The 21,468-nt window shown below is 33.6% G+C and overlaps 1 protein-coding gene across 3 annotated transcripts in view; it reads left to right on the forward strand.

Moving 5' to 3' along the window:
- The window catches only part of LOC100740609 (furin-like protease 1), a 220,670-nt gene extending 199,661 nt beyond the window's left edge, over positions 1-21,009 (forward strand). For 2 of the 3 annotated variants that reach the window (XM_012394587.2, XM_012394589.2), the window contains 2 exons: positions 3,252-3,530; positions 18,786-20,485. In XM_012394587.2, the coding sequence (XP_012250010.1) occupies positions 3,252-3,530; positions 18,786-19,225 (719 nt within the window). In that variant the 3' untranslated portion in view covers positions 19,226-20,485. Of the gene's footprint in view, positions 1-3,251; positions 3,531-18,785; positions 20,486-20,796 lie in introns of those variants that run through there. The other variant, XM_012394588.3, reaches the window with a different exon arrangement.
- Positions 21,010-21,468: the final 459 nt, after the last annotated feature.

Below are 21,468 nucleotides of genomic sequence, written 5' to 3' on the forward strand. Positions count from 1 at the left end.
GTCGCATCTCGCCAAAGTAGTCAAATTGTGTAAAATAGAAGTGCATCCACGCGAAAAATTACAGAATTCAGTGAACTTTTATATGATTTAGTTTTTTGTCTCTTATCCTCACTGTTCCTATATTATTGCAAGCGCACTTCGGTGTAATTATTGTTCATTTTGTTCATATGCTATGTGTCCCCTTATAATTTGTATCTGTGTATTCTTTGAGATAATTTTTAAGTATTTCCAGCGGTACTTTTCATTTATTCCTTATTTTCATGTATTCCCTTTTATTGTATAAAAATCCATATCTTTCAATGTTTCTAAGATATCTTTTTATAGCATAAAACAGATAATCGAAGAAAATGGTACTTACATCGGTTTTACTATGTGAACTCTACAATTATCGAATAGCGTTTCAGTTTGCATTCTTTGATAGTTTCTGTATTCGTTAAATTGTTATTCGCTAACATCTTTTTATGTTAATTTCATAATAAAAATGTTTAACTAATTTTGCTGCATGTACTCTTACGTTTCTTCTTAAGTATCGTTGAATGAAACTTTATTTTTCGTAAATTTTAGATGAAAATTTAGCCTTTCAATGAGTATTACAATTACAAAGTTGTTAAAGCTATTGAACTAAGCCGTTCGCTTGCATGCATGAAAATGTGTGTTTAGTAGAAGTATGCTTAGAAGTATGCAGATTGCATAGCACATAAATATTGTTAACTATGTTAAAACGATTATTCAATTATTAATTATTTATCACTATTTTTTTAAATAACAAACATGGCACGCCTTTTATAATGGGAAAAGCTATTAGAAACTTTATTACTCGATTCTCGATATTTCAAAAATTTACTTTTATACAGATAATGTTCACGTAAATCGTGTAAACGTCAATATACAGAAATAAGAACCATGTCTTCAGATCATATTGATCTTTTATAGCAGCAATATTATATCCACTTATGGGCCTCTAACCCCTTATTGGCCTTTAACATTTTCATTTTGTTACATTTTGTTACATACAAGTTACATTCGTTGGCATTTCATCGGATACTCGGATACTCGAGGCCCATTGTTTATCATGCTAACAAAATTTTTACTACCATCGATAGGCAAAAAATTATAAAAAAAAGGAAAACCAACAAATATGTAAACGTTCTGAAATTCGGGTATAGTTTTTGGTTTATATTTACATAAGAAATCACGTTATAGACATTTATACAAAATTGCATTAGTACAATAATAAATACGGGTTCCGTTATTAATATTTCTCTTATCGCCCGAATTTACTTCATTTTAATCCACTTCCAGTTCCTGTTCTTGAAAGTAAGAATAAAATTCCTTAAGCAGCATTGTAACGCTTTATTAGTTCCCTGACGCCAACGACATTGACACCCTCTTCACTTTACTCATTTCACTGCCATCATTTTTCCAAGACCACACCTCGAGACACTTGCATCGAATACATCAAACATCTACTGTATGAAACATGATTCACGCGAATGATCCTCGCGCAAATTCGCGCTTGTGTGTATGTATGTATGTGTTGGATAATGCAAAGTGCACTCGTGTCACGTCAAATAGAAGTACCTATCTATCGTTAGACTGTAGTGACATTAAGAAAACGCGGAAGACTCTTCCAAGCATCGCGAATCCACAATAGTTCTATTTGCACTTCTACCAATTAAATCTTTTTCATATACACATATACATTATTTGAATGTATAATTATTTCAATATGAGCATAAAATACTGATAATGAAAATGAGAAGAAATCTAGACCTTATAAATGGAATTATTTGCTGGGAATATTGTCAACAAATAAATATTTGATCAAGGAAAACCCATTAAAATGTGCAATTTGCGAGATAAAATGACAAATTAAAGTATCCGAGTGAAAATTTTAGTCCAAGTTATAACGTATAATATTCTTTTAACTGTTGTTTGTAATTATTAAATATCTTGCATCATTAATATCCTGTCACTTCTCGTGAAAATATACCAAGGTAATAATTAAAACTTAAAATTGCCGCAAATTATTTTCGATAATTTATCATTCTTCCAAATTTGTCAAGATAGACAAACAAAACACAAATATATCACGTTGAGAAGATATATGATTCGGAAGGACATTAATCCTTCTTAATTAATGACATTTTCTTTATTGAATTACTTCATTGTGAAGAAAAATTGAAATAGCATTTCAATGAAAATATTACTCGATTCGTTTGAAAATCGACTTACAAAAAGATACTAAAAGAGAAGCTATAGAGCTCAATATGCTTTTATTTTCTACGCTGCGTGTCTGGGGAGAAAATTGAAATTAGAATCCCTGTAACACCGGAAATTAAATTTTAATTGGAATCTCTTTTCATGAAACCCTTTATGAAATACGTATTCAAAAGTATTTTCCGCGTGGAGCTATTACACCATACAGTACAAAACAAAAAAGATCAATACATTGAATAATTTCCACGTACCATTAAGTTTGAAACAACATTGTTTTAAGTTTCTTTAAGTCCTTCTTCTTTACTCAAACACGATCCTGTTTATTTTTCCAAATCACATATTTATCGTTCGAAAATTCGCTCTACATGATGCTTAAGATATTATGGTCAAAATATAATAAGTACGCTTTTTGATAGCAGCATGTTTAAAATATAATTTATCTATACCTTTTTTCTAATTCGTTATCATTACCAAAAAGACAAGCCGTATAAGAATTTTTATATTTTCGGAGCCAAAATTTCGCGACCCTTTTCGAATTACGAATCTATATTGTAAGAATCGAATAGCATGCACTCTACCCTATTCGCACTAAAAGAGCTTTAACATAAACATTTTCTAGTAGGAGAGAGAAATATTCTAGGACAAGATGTTTCAAAATATTTATTTCCTAACGATGGTAAATGTCTTTATGATGAAATTTTATACAAAATTTGCTAGCAAGCATTTCTATAATTTCTTTAAGGATCGTGGCACACAGATTGAGGTTCTGAGTCCTAAATAACGCAGTCAAGAATAATTAGCACTGCCATTACACTTATCACGATGTAATATACCACACCCGATTGAACGAAATACATATATTTTTAAGTATTTTTACATTTTCATATCACTATTGGTATTTTGAGGTATTTTGTCAATTTTCGACATTTTGAGTTTCAGCATGCCCATATGTGTCCATTTTACGATTTCCCTGCGACTCTGTACTTGCGATCTCACGAAACGGAATCTAACGGTATACCACAACATTTCAGACACCCTCGAAGAATTCAAGCTAATCTTCTACGGCACGGAGACGTCGTTGGAGTTGGATGACGACCTGGATAAGGACAAACCACTATCCTCTGTGAATCATCAGGATGTGAGTGTGGACAACTCGGCAATAGGCGCAAGGCATAACGTTGTGGTGACCGATCCATGGACAGGTAGCCAGCAGGTAGAATGTGTGTCCCATCAGGAAGTACAAAGACCGACGACCGAAAACCAGACCAGCGGTTGCAGTAGCATCGATCCTGGAAGTGGCAGGTGCCTAGGTGGGTGCCTCATTCTACTCGTTCTAGCCTACCTATTCGCCGGAGTCAGCTGGGGGAACCTGGCAACCAGTTGGCAGGATTCGTTGGGTGTTCGGAACGAAAGTGATCTCGAGGTGGCTGACAACACCTCGGGTTCATTCTCAACGACGACGAAATTGTCGCGCGTAAAAATGGCCACTTTCGGCGAGAGCTTAGCGATTGACAGGTCGTCAGGGTTTCCATGGTGCTCATGATAATATCCTTACATCGGCGTGTTGCCCTCTCGGTTCACAGTTTGAAATGAGAAAACGAGAGCTCGAGTCAAGTGTCGATGCTCGCGATTCGCCCGAACAATGTTGTGTGTTTGTGATTTCCCTAACCACATGAGTCGAAGATGATCGTCGTTCGATGATAAAACATTGTCGACCGTCGTGTCAACTCCGCTTTCTCCTAGACGCTTTTTTCTGCCCGTCCGGAGAAAGAACTCTAATGATGTGCCGAACATCGAGCTTAAAATGTCCTACGGGCCTTGTCCACCATGATTTCTCGAGTGGACGCCCAATTCGCTCACTAACGTATATCGTTCTAGGGTTAGGATTTAGTCCAATTAAGTGTCGTGTATGAGAATTTCTATCATCGTGTAAGAAGAGTATGCGTGTAGAAAGAGTTTTGTCTGCACGTACAAGAGAAGCTCTAAACAACAGTCTCTTTCGATAGGGAAGAGTTCGGACTGTAATTGAGCGATAGCTGGCGGATTGAGCATATGAGAAAATCGATTTGACGATCGGGACCTCGTCGAATTGGAACATTTATAACTCGATTCTTTTGAATATGCAGCGGCCTCTTGATTTTCCATACCGATGAATTATTTAAAATGGATATTCGATCGGTCATATATATTCTCTGAAAGCGATACGCTTCGATAATCATTTTTGATCGAACTACGCGGGAAAAAGTAAACTCTGCTATTTTTCGATGACTGTTCAGTTCCGACCGTTACTCTTGAAGAAGGTTAGCTTTAGAAATACCAAAGTTTCTTTTTTCTGATGTTTCTCTATTCTATTAACTACTATTTTAGCCACTATTTTCAAAAGAACACGGAGTTACGCTTTTACCAGCATGAATTTTAACGAAGGATCTATCCACCGAGATCGATCTCGATTTTCTCTGAGTGCGATTGAAAATAAAATTATTTCCTTTCAGCAAAAAAATAACCACGTTCGATATGACGTTCCACATTGTTCAAAAACATCCGATGACACTTTTCTACGTAATGCAAAAACAACCAATTCGTGAAACTGCCACTACAGAGATGCAACATCGATAGATCGCGTCCATGCAGTGAAGTTCAACTCGATACTTCACGCAGACAGATCCTGGCGAAATTACCTCGCGTAACCATCGCGTTACTCTATCTTCATCGATAAAATCACATCCCGCAGAATCGTTCCCACTCGATTTCCTAAACAGCCAATTAATCATTAGAAGCTACTCGACTGCATAATCCGTTTATCGCAAACATTCGATGGAAATAATCTAGCTATTTAAATTTTGGGATTCGATTCGTACGCGATTAATATCCAACTGTTACGAACGTACATTGCCCTTCACAAATTTGGACTCGCTTAGTTTCAATTCAAAGAGCAAAGATTTGTATACATCAATCTTCTAGTAAACCAGCCTAAAACTAAGAAACAGTGAATGTTAAATGCTCGAACGACGACTGTGCGTAGAAAATATTAATCGTTTGATAAGTTGAAGTGTGGTGCGCACAGGCGAGCAAAATTTGCCAGGAAAATTCGAAAGAGGAGAACAGGGAAATATAGTTTAATCATTTGGTAATGCTAGCGATGTCTGCCTAACAGCAATAGTTTCTTTGAGTATATCGATCGATGAAACGACCAAACGTGTTCCAAAGAGTTTCTCTTCGCATCTTTTTCATCTCTTTCCTTTCCACCTCTCCGCTTTTTTCCAAACGTTTTACTTTTATCTTGCTCTTTCCTTCTGTCCCTTTACTCCATTTTCTTTTCTGTCGAATTCTCTCCCTGTCTGTCTCTGCAACTTTGCTTACCTAAAGAGAGGGGAACAGCAGCTGGGGCTATCAACACTGTTGGAAACAAAAAGGTAACAGAGCGTTTACGACCGGCTGATGCAAACAGCCGAGAAGAAGATACATAAGACTAGATGCTGACCTGTAAAGTACATATTTATGTAACAGCGAAATCCTTTCTCTCTCTCTCTCTCTCTCTCTCTCTCTCTCTCTCTCTCTCTCTCTCTCTCTCTCTCTCTCTCTCTCTCTCTCTCTCTCTCTCTCTCTCTCTCTCTCTCTCTCTCTCTCTCTCTCTCTCTCTCTCTCTCTCTCTCTCTCTCTCTCTCTCTCTCTCTCTCTCTCTCTCTCTCTCTCTCTCTCTCTCTCTCTCTCTCTCTCTCTCTCTCTCTCTCTCTCTCTCTCTCTCTCTCTCTCTCTCTCTCTCTCTCTCTCTCTCTCTCTCTCTCTCTCTCTCTCTCTCTCTCTCTCTCTCTCTCTCTCTCTCTCTCTCTCTCTCTCTCTCTCTCTCTCTCTCTCTCTCTCTCTCTCTCTCTCTCTCTCTCTCTCTCTCTCTCTCTCTCTCTCTCTCTCTCTCTCTCTCTCTCTCTCTCTCTCTCTCTCTCTCTCTCTCTCTCTCTCTCTCTCTCTCTCTCTCTCTCCCCTTTCCCTCCCAGTTTCGATTCTAAATGGAGCACTACATGTTACTTCGCTAAATATCTACAATTTCGTGGAACTCTCAAAGATCTATCGGTAACTATATAGGTCTAGTACTTCTAATTACTCGAACAACAGATATATGTTCTGCAACGATTTTATTGTGAAAGTAATTATGAATTTGTTATAAATTGAATTTCCTTCGTTGAATCCGGACGATAATCTGTACTATGAATGTCACGTGATAGTAGCAGGCTTTTAAAGTCATTCGTAGAATTTATTCAATATTACCATCGTGTCAGTGTAAATTGCCTTTAACAGTACTTTCGCAGACTTTCACTGATATTTTGTAAAACTAATGTATACTGCGATTAGGGATTACACGTTGCGAAAACATTTCGCCGTTGAACAACGTGAATTATCAGACATCAGTTACACGAGGTAACAACAATTTATTTCTGACAACGTAAACATTGAAGTCTAGATTTCATGGAAAATTCGAAGATATTTATCAAACATCTCGGAATATCGAAACGATTGAATAGTGATTAAAAAGTTCGTCGAGACGAGGACTGATATTTAACAAATTACTTGACAAAGTAATTATCCAATATGCAATATGTTTCTATGAATAATGCTAAAGAGAAAATTTAATTACGAATAATTCATCGAATAACAAAACTTTTTCTAGAAGATTATCAAAACTGATTCGGGCGAAAAAATTGGGAAGAAAAATATAGCCTATGATCGTTTTATGTACTATAATTTGTTCACTCGAGAAAAGAAAAACTATTTATTACATTCCATCGATGTTTGTGTAACGATCGATGATTCGATTCTCTGCATTAAATAAATGAAAATGGAAACAAAAGAGATGCTGATTGTTTGTTGAAATTGTACAAGAAGAAAGGGCTGCGGAATGTTTAAAAATATACTATTGTGTATTTTCAAATCAATTTTTCGACCGAATTTGTATTCTAAAATGTTTAATATTCTTTAATATTCTACAATCTTTAATATTCTGAATGATATCAAGAATAGCGTTCTTGTTTGATCAAATATAACGCGTGAAAATTAAAATGGCAAAAGGGCTGTCATCATGGAAAATCATCCTTGATGTATTAGGAGAGTAATCCACAATGTACAGAGACTGTTCCAAATATTTTGTTAACTGCATGGAACTGGAGTTACCCTACCGTTGACAAGGGACATCATTTATGCCCCTTGAACGTAATCTCTTGGTTTCAAGCTTGCAAACGTTTCACAAGACGAGCTAACATCAGAATGGGTCCTTCCTCATTGAAGTGGTTTCACCACTAATCAAGACAGAAGAGATCGTTTAATTCGGAGTTTTGGTCCCAAAATACACTAATTGCTTGCAGATACTCATAAACTAACCTTTTTATGCTCTTTTCATTTTTATGAAATCATGATTCCGCCAAGATGAGAGAATAAATACAAAATCATCAATGCTCTGGTCGTATAACGAAATTCGTGAAATTAATTTCCATGAGTAAGCGGCGAAAATTTTAATTAAAACACTGCCTTGATTGCAATAAGAACCTTTTACTCGCTGGCAGTACCAGTTCGATATTTCATAAATACATATACACATAGGAACGTGTATCATGTAGTTAATGAAGATACGAGAAATATCGGTTAGAAAGTAATGAAAGTAATAAAACGATTAATGTAATTTACCAATCTTTTTAGTGGTTTATATAAATGAACCGAAAGATATATTTGGAAAAAATATTTGCTCGCTAAACTATGAAATATTACTATAAAAATTTTCTCTTCGAAAATTCGATGTGATTAAGTGAGTTTCTCTTGGAGAATCCTAAATTATATTTATAGGGTGCCAAGAAAAATGTGCTTTTGTAACCAAGACATATCTTCTTTTTTGAAAAGTTGAAATAATTTTAATTTTTTAGATATCGATTATTTCTCTTCGTGTTTCATAATGATCCAGCAGTTATTGAATTCCGTCAAAAGTTACCGAAGAGAGAGAAAATTGAAGTACATATCCAAAAATCTGTCGAGAAAAATTCTGTCGAGAAAAGCAAACGATACGCAACGTACAAAGATATTTCGACGAGAGAATTGAATGGCCGCTTAGACGATGAGAATAAAATAAAAAAAGAGCCAGGCCCGACAAAAGTTAAAACAACCTAGTTTGACGTTAATTGGCTTCGCTAGCGGTCAACCGCAAAGAATCAAATGGTGTAAATACCAGTAATCCCTTCTTTCATCAAATAGAGAACTCCACGACGGAGGAACGACTCGCACTAAAGCGAATTTCTTTTTCTCTTGACCGTGGCAATATATACGTCTAGTTTCATTATTACATATCGATCTTAACTTTCTAATACGTGATAACTTAGTTTAACGTTGTTACTTTAAATTCTAGCAAAATAATGGATCTAGTGAAATTTATCTATAATATCGATATATTTTCTTTATAGCTATTATTATTAAAGTTAGGTCGTAATAATTTATGTGTAAATTATTTTGTTCTCTTCGCTATGGCACAGCGTTTTTCTATCCAAACCTTTTCAGCGTATTCCACAGACGCAAATAAGGAAAGGATCTGTAAAGTTCAATTTTAATTTCAATTTGTTCCATTTCAGTGAACCGATCGTTAATTTTTTGTAACGATTCATCATACTTGTTAATTTCTATTCGATATAATTTTCCTTTCAAAGTTATACCGAAAAAAAGTTTGGCTGGACAAAACTAGAACGCCCTGTATGTCCTAATCGAAGTAATATTGAAAATTAGCTGTCTTTCTTTCTATCGTGCAAAAAAGAATATTTTCAGTTTCGTTTACCTTGAAACGCACAAATCGCATGATACAAAAATACATTCTGTCACATTCAATTATCGTCTGTGATCGAATCTCGCGTTTTACATGCAGATTTGTTACTTACCGCAGATACGCTCTTGAAATCTATCTCGCAAGCATTAATTTATTTTTACTCGATTCTTGGAAAATATCGTGTCGTATAAAATAACCGTTTCGTAACAAACAAACAACTTTTACAGACTCGAGAAGGTCTAACGATATAACACAAAGAATCCCAGAAAAGAAACGAGTTTCATGAATAACAATAATAACGCATCAGAAAACACAAAACGATATTCTTCCATAATTTTCTTTGTACTCCTATCCTTACAAAATCTCTTCGATCCTTTTCCTCAAATATACTTTATTTTCCTATTTTATTTTCTTACATCGACAATGGTTCCTTTATTCGTTCGTTTAAGCTACATCGAACTAGTGTTAATATATTTTTTAGTAGATAATAAAGAAGGCAGGTCTCTATCAACGCTTAATCATTGATCGAAAGAATTGCAGGCAAAGAGGGTCAACTTTCTGATAATTTGAGCAATTCGATTGAGTGGTCCGATTCTTTTTGAAAAATTGAAAAGATCCTATACAGTATATGTATAGTGGTGCTGACCCCTTATTACTGCAATCCCTTTGATCGTTATCATTCTTCGCCTGTTTAGCAGAAGTAGCGTCTATTTGTTATTTGTTATTATATTGTATTGCGAATCATATCATTGTAACCAGATGCTGTACAACATCGGCGCGAGATGCACGACTTGTTATCGTCATTTTCACCTAACGCAAATGCATCCAGCGCGATCCATCGGGTACATACGCTATCAAGCACATATCATTTTCATCGCGAAGGTACAGTCATATTAAATTCAAGCTTTTCATCCGTGCTCGAGAGTTCTACTTTCAATTTTAACTTTCGAATTGGGTGATGAGTTGACCGTGAACTTTCATTGAGAAAAAACAGAACCTTGATTTGTTCACTGGAATGAACATGCTGGCCGATGAGTGGAATTTTAAACCAACTTCATTTGATTCGTCCCGTTTCTCAAATCATATACCTTTTGAACTAACAGTTTGGCTTTGACCTTTGATCTTTCGAAACTTCTTGACCATATAAAAATTATTGGAAGTCGCAACGATGTCAAGGCGAATGCGCTGCCTAATATAATACTCTCTCGAGCGGATATATTTACGGTTTAAATGTCTCAGATTTATCATTGTCCTCGCGAAACGCTAGTGAATTCCATGCTGATGAAAGTAATCAAACATATATTTGACAAAGAGCGATGGAAGGCGAGACGAAGGCAATGATAATTCCAGTTTGACGTGTAAATGTTATTCTATTTCTAGTTTCATGTTATTATGCGTTTTGTAGTTAGACAATTTTTAGCGAATGATTTGACCGGATAAGCTGACGAGCCTGTGCTCAAGCACACTCTGTGAATCAGTCACTTCACGTTGTACTTATGACGATTCATCGATACCAAAAGAAGATCACAGGAAGAACGTGATAGGTTTTTCGTTCAGTTTTCATATATTATCAAAACAATTCTTGTATTCAATTAGCATAAGATGCAGAAAATCAACAAAAATAGGTTTGTCATGTTCTTCCCATAAGGTTTTCAAATATAATAGTTACCATAGACGCACAAACAGTTCCTCGAAATTCTCTCTTTGGACTCTCACACTAAGGCAAAGCGTTTAAAACATTATTACAGCATTCGTCTAAAAGAAAATTCACGTACGAAGAAATTAACAAACGATGTGTCGTGGATCGCGTGGAAATAATCGCGACAAATAAAACCACAAAATACGCTTCCATACATATACATATATAAATATATATATTTAATAATTGACGCTTTTTGCAAGAGATCGTTATATATTCGTTTAGCTTTCGTTCGCGTGTACTTAGAAACGAGCTAGGAAAGATAATCTGTTCTTCAGAATCGTTTACACATTCGTGATCATTTAAAAATAGGAGCTACAATTCCGAATATGTATATTTAGCTTTTAATTTATCAGTTGTATAGGTATTACAACGCAGTACAATGCAATAATTCGGATAAGAGAGCCATACGTAATGAGTATAAGAATGTACGAAATACGAGATATTTTTCAATAACATGATTATTGATAATTTTATTCTATTTATAAAAATTTCATTTCTCTTACAATTATAGAATTGCTTCCAGACAATCATAAATCAGATTATTAATTAATTATTAAGTATCTGCAATAAATTATTTTTTATCTTTTCGATACTTTCAACAGTCCTCTGTACCATTACGTATGTATCTGCTGCTCATTAAATTCCCAATAATCCACTGTAAATTCAATTTACGCTTCAAATCGTGCATGGTAATGTAAATTTCTTTTCGTGGATAACAAACTCAATGTTTTATAATACTTCACAACCATCCGAGTAAAAATTTTGATTTATGGAGATTTAATCGTGTGCATGTATGTGTGCGTGTGTGTACGTGTGTTGTGTGTGTGTGTACACCCATATATTAATGTATAATAATTGTGTATATACGTGCAATAATGGACGAAATACCGATACGAATCAAACATACACGAAATGATTTAACAACAAAGTCATCGACTATCGTTCCTCCGACATGAATCATACGTTAATCACGATCAAAATGGAATATGTACTAAACTTCGGCGACCGAATCGATGAAAAATCGTCAAAATTAAAACGCAATAATTCTATTTTATATATGTTTGCTATGTGTTTCGTAACGTCCCAAAGATTTCATAGAATTTTATGAAATATCTCGAATAAATTTCTGCTTTCGAGAGAATCTCAAAAAGACATACTTCGAGTCGAAAAAGCATCCAGTGAAAGAATCTTGGATCTGATCTCGAAAATTATACTAGCCCATCGAAATAAATTCCAACGCAATAAGGATTCACCAAAAATTTTTCACGCTTTAAAACAATTGATTAAAAGGTCTAACTTTCCTGAAAAAGAAAAGGAAAGAAAAGAAAAGAAAAAAGAAGAGAAGAAAAGGAAAGAAAAGGAAAGAAAATAAAAGAAAAAGATAGCAACAGAAATGAGATAAATGATTTAAGGATTAGTGGACTAAATTAAGTGGACTCAACAAGTTCGAATCCTAAGAAACGAAAGTACATCCCGACTATACGTGTATATTGGGTTCTTACAATAAGAGTCAATTATTCTAATCAACGTGGAGGGGTATTGATGATAGTCATGTATAAGGGATATGAATGATATAAACGTGAGTACTATGTAGGATTTTGGATGTTTCGATTCGTTCAGGTGTGAAAAATATCTTCCAAGATGTACAATACTTCGGACGACACGGCTGGACAGTTGAATTTTCGATATTCCGCGAAATCCTTTCGTTTATGCCGATTTCATGCTTTTAAAGCAAAGATCGAACCTTCAGTGGCTCAGAAATGTTTTGTTAAGAGGCGTATTCTACTCCTATAAGCCTTAGTTATATAGGCCTTAGTTTCGACCAAGCAGAATAACTAAGACCATATATGAAAACTATGAGAAGACATCTTCCCTTAAAAAAATTTTTCAATAGTACTAAAACACGAATGAATATGATGATAGCTGTAAAGTGACAACAGAAAAAATAGTATAAATTTTTCGTAATATATTATTAAAGATCACGCGTTTCATGGTAAATATTCCTCCTTAATAAAACTTCGTACTGTATGAATGAGAAATTTCGAGGGATCCGAAAGTAACATACTACGATGTAACAAAGTGCTAACATCGTGATCATGTTCAAGTACTTAATAGCTTGATAAAATCGATCCTTAGTATTTTGCAACGTGATCTGAGGTAAGAATAAATTTAATGCTACTAAATCGTCGTGTGCGGTTTTTGTATGACAATAATAAATTATATTTCACGTGTAACGAACGAAATAGATATCGACATGATAGAAGGGATATATTAAGCTGATCTCGACGCACGTCGATCATAGCCAAAGATAAATGCGTATCATAATTTGCATTTGAGAAAGGCATATTTCAATTTAAACCGTGAAATATCTTTTTTACTACTACGAAGATTAAATTTCCTTCGTTTGAATACTATTTCTGGAATGATAATTTTCGTAATTTCTCGCTTAATAATGAAGAAATGAAATTCTTTCGTACAACCGCGATCCATTTTGCTTCGCGGATGACAAATTACATTTTACTCGTACCTTTCTTATCGTAATCAATAATATCCTAAATCATGTTTTCCTTATTTATTACATTTTTCGAAATGCTTCCATAACGTAATTTTGTACTTAACGAATGTCTTTCTTAGCGTAAATCGAATTACAAAAAATGAGAAATACTTAATTCGTTAATTAACGAAAAGATACAATTTTCCCAGAAAATATTCCAACGCATCGGTATTTAATTTCTGATTCGTAGAAATTATACTAACAACGTGTTTTAAATATGTGCGTGTGTGCGTGCGTGCGTGTGTGTCTCGAAACTTTATAGTTAAAAGATATAACCTGCCATCGCGAAATTCTATTTTATTAACCCTCGCTCGGTTATAGTTGGATCATTTAAAAATCGAAGAAATGCATTTTTAATATCTCAAAATGATCATGGCATTGAAAAGAAAAGATATATTAATAGCTAGAAATTCGATTTTGTAATTTTTGTTATGCGATACTTATGTATACTTTTATAATTTTCGTAAATTTGCAACGAAAATATGATAGATAAATATATTTTTCGAATAGAATTCATATTCATAACTTCTTGTCTTCCGAAAATTATTTTAAAGAATGAAATTTTACTTAGTTTGGGTCAAAAGATGACCAAGTCATTACCGTCCAAGGGTTAATTTTCCAACCATGAAACTCCTTAAACGAATATTTCTATCAAATCGGATCTTCGGAACTGTCCAGCAGTGGGCTTAGTCCACCATATTGTTAATGTATCTATTGTAAATGTTTGTATGTAATGTAAAATGTATCTTTGCTTGAAAAGGCGACATATCCTAAGTTATAGAGTTCTGAGACAAGAAGAACGAGATGTAAGGTTGCCTGACTTGTCCACAACCTCGTGCCATTTTCTTCTTTCCCGTTCGTTCGTCTTGTTCAGCCGTAAAACAACGATCAAAGGTCACTAGACGGGAAAGGAAACGAAGCTCTGCTTCGTGACACCCTTTTTGTGCAATGTGATACAATGAAAAAACGACGAGAAGGAAGAGAATCGGCGGTGAAAAAGGCGTTCAGGGCTTGCCACGTACATTTATGTACACGTATACATAATATATTGTATAAGTAATTGCAACTACTATGAATCATTATATGCGACATTGAAATTTGTATATCATGGATGAATTAAAAGAGGAGAATATCCTAAACAAGATATTACCAGACGTTATTCATCTCGAGTGATATTTTTCTATAAAAGAAAAGAAAAAGAAAGCTTACTTCGATATGTTAATAATTTAATTAACCCTAGGATGCAATCACTAATCTGATTCTTTATTTATTGGGAAAACAGGTATGTGTCGATAAAGCATGCTTCTGTCCATTTTTCTGTGGATAGTGGACAACGTTCTAAAGCTCTATAATTGGTTTGCATGTTTAATTTTATGTGGTTATGTGATCTGAATTTTATCGTCGCATGAAAAGTGATTCTTTTGTAAGAACTGTTCATAGCTAAAGCGAATCGTATTATAAAGCTAAGATACCTAAAAACTTGTAACATAACACCTGTTTCTTTGCTTTAGCGTTGAATATTTCATACGCAAAAGAATAAAATAGAAAAACGTACGAAATATTTGATGAAATACCTTACACTGGATTACTTAATGTCCTATCATACTGTTCTTGAGATCTTAAAGTGAAATCTCAAATGAAATTTAATTACGAATGTTCATAGGTTTCTTGCATTCAATAATGTATTTTTTTTTTAGTTATAAGCAAAGCAAACTCAAATTGTGTACCATTGGAAATTAATTTATTACTTATAATTCGTAGTACTGTTAATCAACTATTGGTTACGCGTTTCAAGATATTATTAATAAATACGTTAGCCAAAGGTACACTAACGTTTCCACTAATTGCGTTATCAAGAACGGATTTAAACATCCACTTGCGATAAACCTCGCCGAAAACTAAATGCTAATGAAGGGATCTGGGAAGATTTGAGAGTACCGGAGACACAGGAGATGGGAAACGCTACACAAGGGTGGATCAGTTAAAAGTTAACAGAGAAATAGATTTTAATTTAACTTTCGTGTATACAGAAAGTTTTCTGCTTGCACTTCATGAATAATTCAGTGAACTTTAACATGAACTCTGAGAAGGTCTCTATAATACCAGCATTTGAATAATTAAAATATTTAGCAATGCGCCTGGTTAAACAACATTACCTAATAGCTCTGGTTAACGAAATCTTGTATATACATATATACAAAACTATGCATATAAATTATTCCAAGTTTTCAGTTCTTTGTCATCATTGGCAAGATTCATTTTCGAATTTTACACTGTCGTAGAGATGATTAAACGTCAGATTGTATCTAGAGTATTTCTTTCCAAATAAGATATTTCATTACAAAGTTTGTCCATACTCTGTACTTCGTAAATTTGGTACGTCACTGAATCTTCAAAGCTTCTGTGAAAGGTTTTGTTAAATGGGTTTACCATTGCACAATTTTGCATGTGATTTTCCTGCACAAGTGACTGTTTCGCCATTATGTTATAATATATATAGCACATGGTACATTGGTATTTTCTTAATATGTGTAATATATGTATACAATTTTTAATGTCTCGTCTTACATATTAACTGATTCAAAATTTCTAAACTCTGATAATAATCTATGTTTATAGATTTATGTTTAACGAGTTGCACATTACCTAGACTAATTTTTATAAAAAAATAACTGACACTAAAGAAAATATAGTGTTTCTTGAAATAATGCAATTTTAATCCGACCATTAATTAATTTTCTCATTTCTTGTTTCTTCTAATAATAAGATCGTCAGCAATTATCGCATAAACAGTTGAGATAAATTATATGTCAATCAACATAACGCGCACTTTGTATGCCAATATATTACGTTTCCATAAAACTTGATTACTTATACATATAAAAATTTTATTCCAAATCTGGCATCGCTTTGTTGATTTCTAATGATGCGTTCAATTTCTACGACTGTCTCTTTCTTTTGTATCCTTCCAACTTTACTTTCTCATATCTCGCATGTGTTTTGTATTTTGCTCACTTTCCTCGAACTGAACAAATATTTGCGATAGTCCTGTCTGGCAGATAAACTTTTTAACGTCCCACAAATAGGTAACGTAAACGGCAAAGTATCTCTGTAATAACATGACCATTTATGACTCTACGATATCAATTGGAAAATTAAAGGATGATTGAAAAATCGAAAAAAAGATTAAAAAATTCAATCGATAAAAGAGTTCGTGATCGCGCGTAGTTTAGAAAATAAGTTTCACGAAAACTTTGGGAGCAATTTGCACGCGATAAATCGAGTTTTCTTAGAAAAAAAAGAAAAGAGAAAAGAAATCCTAAGAACCATCCGAGTAAAGTGGAAAGATTATTGTGATCGCTTATCCAGGAGATCAAAATTGAATTCTCTTTTCTTCGACGGAACTAAAAAAGAAAGATTTGTCCTAAAGTGTCACGTGTCGCTTTATCCCTCTACTCCATAGCAGGTTCTGAAAACGTATTTAGGTACTTGGGCTCTCCGTGGGCGAGTTGCGGTGCGGATTTTCTCAGACCAGCCAACTACCACCATCACCAACCACCATCACCAACCACATCCACATCCACAACCACACACGTACAACCAATCAAAATAAAAAGACCTATCCCTGATCGCTTCACCAGCACGGTGAGTCTTACTTCTCTATCGTTCTATAATGTTCCTATTTATATCCTCTGGTTATAATTTATTGTTCTGGTTTGAATCAAGTATCTCGAATCATAGGCAATATTAACGCGGATCATCAATGTTTCTTTTTTTGTTCAGAAATAGAAATTTTTACTAAGTGTAGAGATTTAATTTTGTGACTGATGGAAGATATCAGAATTAGTGTGTTAATAATATACAATTTGATAAACACTTTCTCAACTTTTGATTATGTTACTTACTTTACTATATTCAACTTGCCTGGATTCAACTCACTTCGATTCATTAAACTTTCTTTTTTCCACTAAAAGTCTTATTAATAATTTTGCTTTTCCACCGTTTTCTTTTTTTTTGCTCCTTGTATAGTGCTTGAACTAGTTGTTCTTTGCGGGAATGACATTTTCTTTACGCTTTATTGCTTGCTGAATTATTAATGAATTCAATATTAACGAGATTAATTTTATGCTCAGCGTTGAACAAGATGCAAAGATTTTTATTTCTGAGAGATTTTAATGCGCATCTGTATAGAAATATGTCTAGATACAGATTTGAATCGAGAACTTTATATTTAAATATTTTCGACAATGTGTTCTAGTAATTTTTTCTTTTCAAAAATTTACAAACTGCAAGTATTTTCTTTTCATTCGATCATAAGAAAACAAATTTGGTATCTTGTTAAACTTAAAGGAAGACGTTCAAATGTCGTAGTAAATATATGCTTCAGCATGCACCCTGACCCTTACGTTATTTTATAGTTACGTTAAATAATGATTGGCAAAATTAATAATTTATAATTTTATCTTCTGTGCTTAGTTTTTTTAAAAGATAACGCAAATAGTGATATGTATTTAATAAATGTCAAAATAGATTTACATTAGGGCTGGGCGAATATATTCGTAAAATCCGGATATGCTTTGAATATCTGTCTTTACAAAATGTGACAAGTATCCATAACATAAAAATTAAAAAAAAAATCGTTTACTGCGTTTATGATAAAATTCACCAAGGCCTAATACACAGTGAATGTATATTTATTTATAATATAGAATATCGCTTATCACACATATACTTATGTACTTAGTTGTAGACTATATTTATATTTAAGTAGAAAAATTTTCTAACGTAACTTTCCTTAACATAAGAGCTACATTTAAAGTACCTACATCTCGAACTACACGAACACAAAATAACACACAAGTAACATCAAAATATCCATGAGCAACCTATGGATGACAGTTCTGTTGGAAAAATGTTTGCCTTGGATATGAAATTAATTAAATACGGAGAAGGTAGGTTCCGGTAATATGTGGGAAACTAAACTGCAAGGAATCAGATACGCTTCCGGTTTCCATCGCCATTAATTGTAACAGTAATTCAGGTTTCTCGGTTGTTTCCCGTTGAGCATAGGTTTACCAACATTGGTATTAACTTTATCAAGATGCTCTAAACGTACCTACCTCCTATCCGAAGACTGTTCCAAATTCACTCTCAGTAAGCACATTACTTGAAAATTCAAATTACATTGCAAGATAATTTGAAAACTTTACAGATCGACTAAGAAGCGTTCACGTGATTACGAATTGCTTACTCCAAATTTACTAACTCTTTATGCTTTTTCTGTATAAAAGATATTTATCAAAATTTGTTTAAATCGAAAAAACGAAGATCGAGATGTTTTACAAGGTAAATTAAAACCTACCATGAATAAATTCACCATTGTCATTCGTCTTCGAGGCTATTCGGCATATCGTAAGAACACACGCACAGAACTAAAACGAACCAACACTCAACAAGATATCCCACATACACAGAATCAAAGAATGGAAGATTGTCAAAGACCCTATGTAATTTTCCAGAGTGTAAGCTGAACTGGTACTACAACAATGGGATCTGCGTGTACAAGTGCCCAACTGGAACTTACGGCATTTCTGACGAGACAAAGGCAGTCTGCTCCAGTTGCCATTACTCCTGCCTAACTTGTTCAGGATCTTCGAATACCGAGTGCACCAGTTGTCACGAGGATGCCGAGCTTTCTATGAACCTTGGCGAGTCTGTATGCATCCTTCGCGAGCTTTCGTGGACGATGCACTCCACCCTATGGTTTTATCAGATGACCATTTTGTTCTCGATCAACATCGTCGTATTCACCTTGATAATTCTATACGTGGCTGTCAAATGGTATTTGCGAAGGAGGAATTCGCTAATGTACGGATATAGTAAAGTCTCGTATACAAGTAATGGAGACGCACATAAAGATAAGTTACAAGAAAATGCCTCTTCGTCTGATAGTGAATAAAGAAAATGGATGAAAATAAACAGCAACCGATGCTGGTTGTGTAATTAGAAAATGAGTGTAATGCTATAAATCTGTGGACGGTCGAGAGGAAAGAAAAACATGAAATCGAAAATTACACGCTCAAGAGATTTTTCGATGAGAAAGTGGAGGATGAGAGAAAATAAAAGGAACTAGGAATCAACAAGCACGTGATTACCGGTTTGTTGTGAAATTTCGATGTGATTGTTTGTCATATAATTAATGTTTCAACAATGGATTACTAGTGACATTAATGACATTAACAATATTTTAAGCAGTGGCGGTACTCGGGAGGATTCCGTCCTTCTGTTTGACACATTCCAATTGACGAGCATGAATTAATAAGTTGGTAGTGATCTCCCGGTGAATGTTATGGATGCAGAGAAACGATCGAGTTAATGTAATCGAATTTGATAATGCATTTATCTACGTTGTGATGCTTCGAGAAAATATGCAGAATATTTAAAAACAAACGTTTTAGATCATTATTTTTTAACACGCTGTATTTTAATCTCACCAATAACACGATGAAGTAAAGAAAGATAGAATTAATAACATAGAGAGTGAATAGGCGTAACTCAATGTGAACGAGTTATTTAACCAAATTAAACCATTCGAAATGCATTTGTGTGTTCGAAATCAAAAATTTCTTTAAAAGTAAAATTAAAGTTAAAATTCATGCCCGGAATTTAAATTTGATGCTTAAGTGGCCAAATTCTTGATCGAGTCATAATTAATCGCGATACAAATAAAATGTATCGCAATGCAAATACGCTTAATAAGTTTGGGTTCTCAGCTAATTAACTGTTAATAATTAAGCCAATTTTCGATTATCGTTACGGGAATGAACTAAATTATACCGTCTAATGTCTTGTCCTCGTCGATAATCAAAATTAAAATTGCATTATGCTCTGTAACTAACTGTAACACAATTTTCTAACCGAGTTTCTAACTACATAGAGCACATTGTAATTTATACACCAGTGAAATTACCATGCGATGCTACTTACGTAAATTACATTAAAGATATAAGACGGAATAAGATATAGTAGCATTTCCTAACGACCAAAGACTTTAAACGTTGCACTTCTATTCAGTTAGAGCGACTTTTAGATGTACATAACAAGATCAAACAAGTATTATGAATATTAAAGCTAATTATTAAGGTTTACAAGTTAACTAGTTATTATTGTTATTCAAATGTAATGTAAGATACTAACTTTAAAATAAAATTAAAAGACATTTGGGTATTTTACTTTTCCATTTGCAATAAACTCCATAAATGTGAAAAAATTATATATTAAAACAAAGACATACAGACATTACATTGAATAGGAATGTGAATAGGAATGTAATTGAACGTAATTAAGATTTTCCTTTGTCGTCCCATTATCAAACTGTTGAAAGTCATTCTTTATACGATCACGGATTAAAATACTTTCATGATGTAATAAAACGTTATTAAATCACTTCGATAATTAACAAATACATAGTAACTCGTTCGTCAATTATCTTTTTCCGAAATGAATGATCGTTTAAATTTTTATTTACAGCTTAATCACGGATCGACCAATATGCAACAAGTTACCGATAACACAACTACAGAATTAAATACAACACACAACGGTACAAGTATTTTGGTATATGTAACTGCATAAACTTAATATTAAATAGTATTACATAATTTCAAATAATACGAATTAAATAAAAGCATCATTCACATGATAAATTCTGTTCAAGTACGGATCTCCTTATACTTTTACGTCAAAAAATGTTGATTAAACAGATAATCTTAAAATTCAATAGAAACAAACTAACATTTGCAATACATTATTATTATACATTTTTACTTATTATTACTTATTATTATTATACATTTGCATACATAAAGAAGTAATAGTTTTTATGATTTAACTTAGATAATGGTTAATTTATAACTAAATGTATATAAAATGATGAACCTTCATAAAATTTCGTCCAAATTTACGTTTGTTTAATTTCAATTATAGACTTAAATAGAATTACACTTTTATTTATATAGAGATATATCTTATTCAACTTTGTTGCATTTTTTACAAATTATCTTATTATCAAATGTACATTTGTCACATAAATATTTCCCGCATATTAAACAAAAACATTTTTTACTTGACAAGTTTTTTGTAGCAATGAATCTGAACTTGTTGATAGTTTTATTGCATGGCTTTTTTCCCGCGATTCTTTAT

This window comes from Bombus impatiens, unplaced genomic scaffold, assembly GCF_000188095.3.
Source record: "Bombus impatiens unplaced genomic scaffold, BIMP_2.2 scf_0095, whole genome shotgun sequence".
NCBI classification, from domain to species: Eukaryota; Metazoa; Arthropoda; class Insecta; order Hymenoptera; family Apidae; genus Bombus; species Bombus impatiens.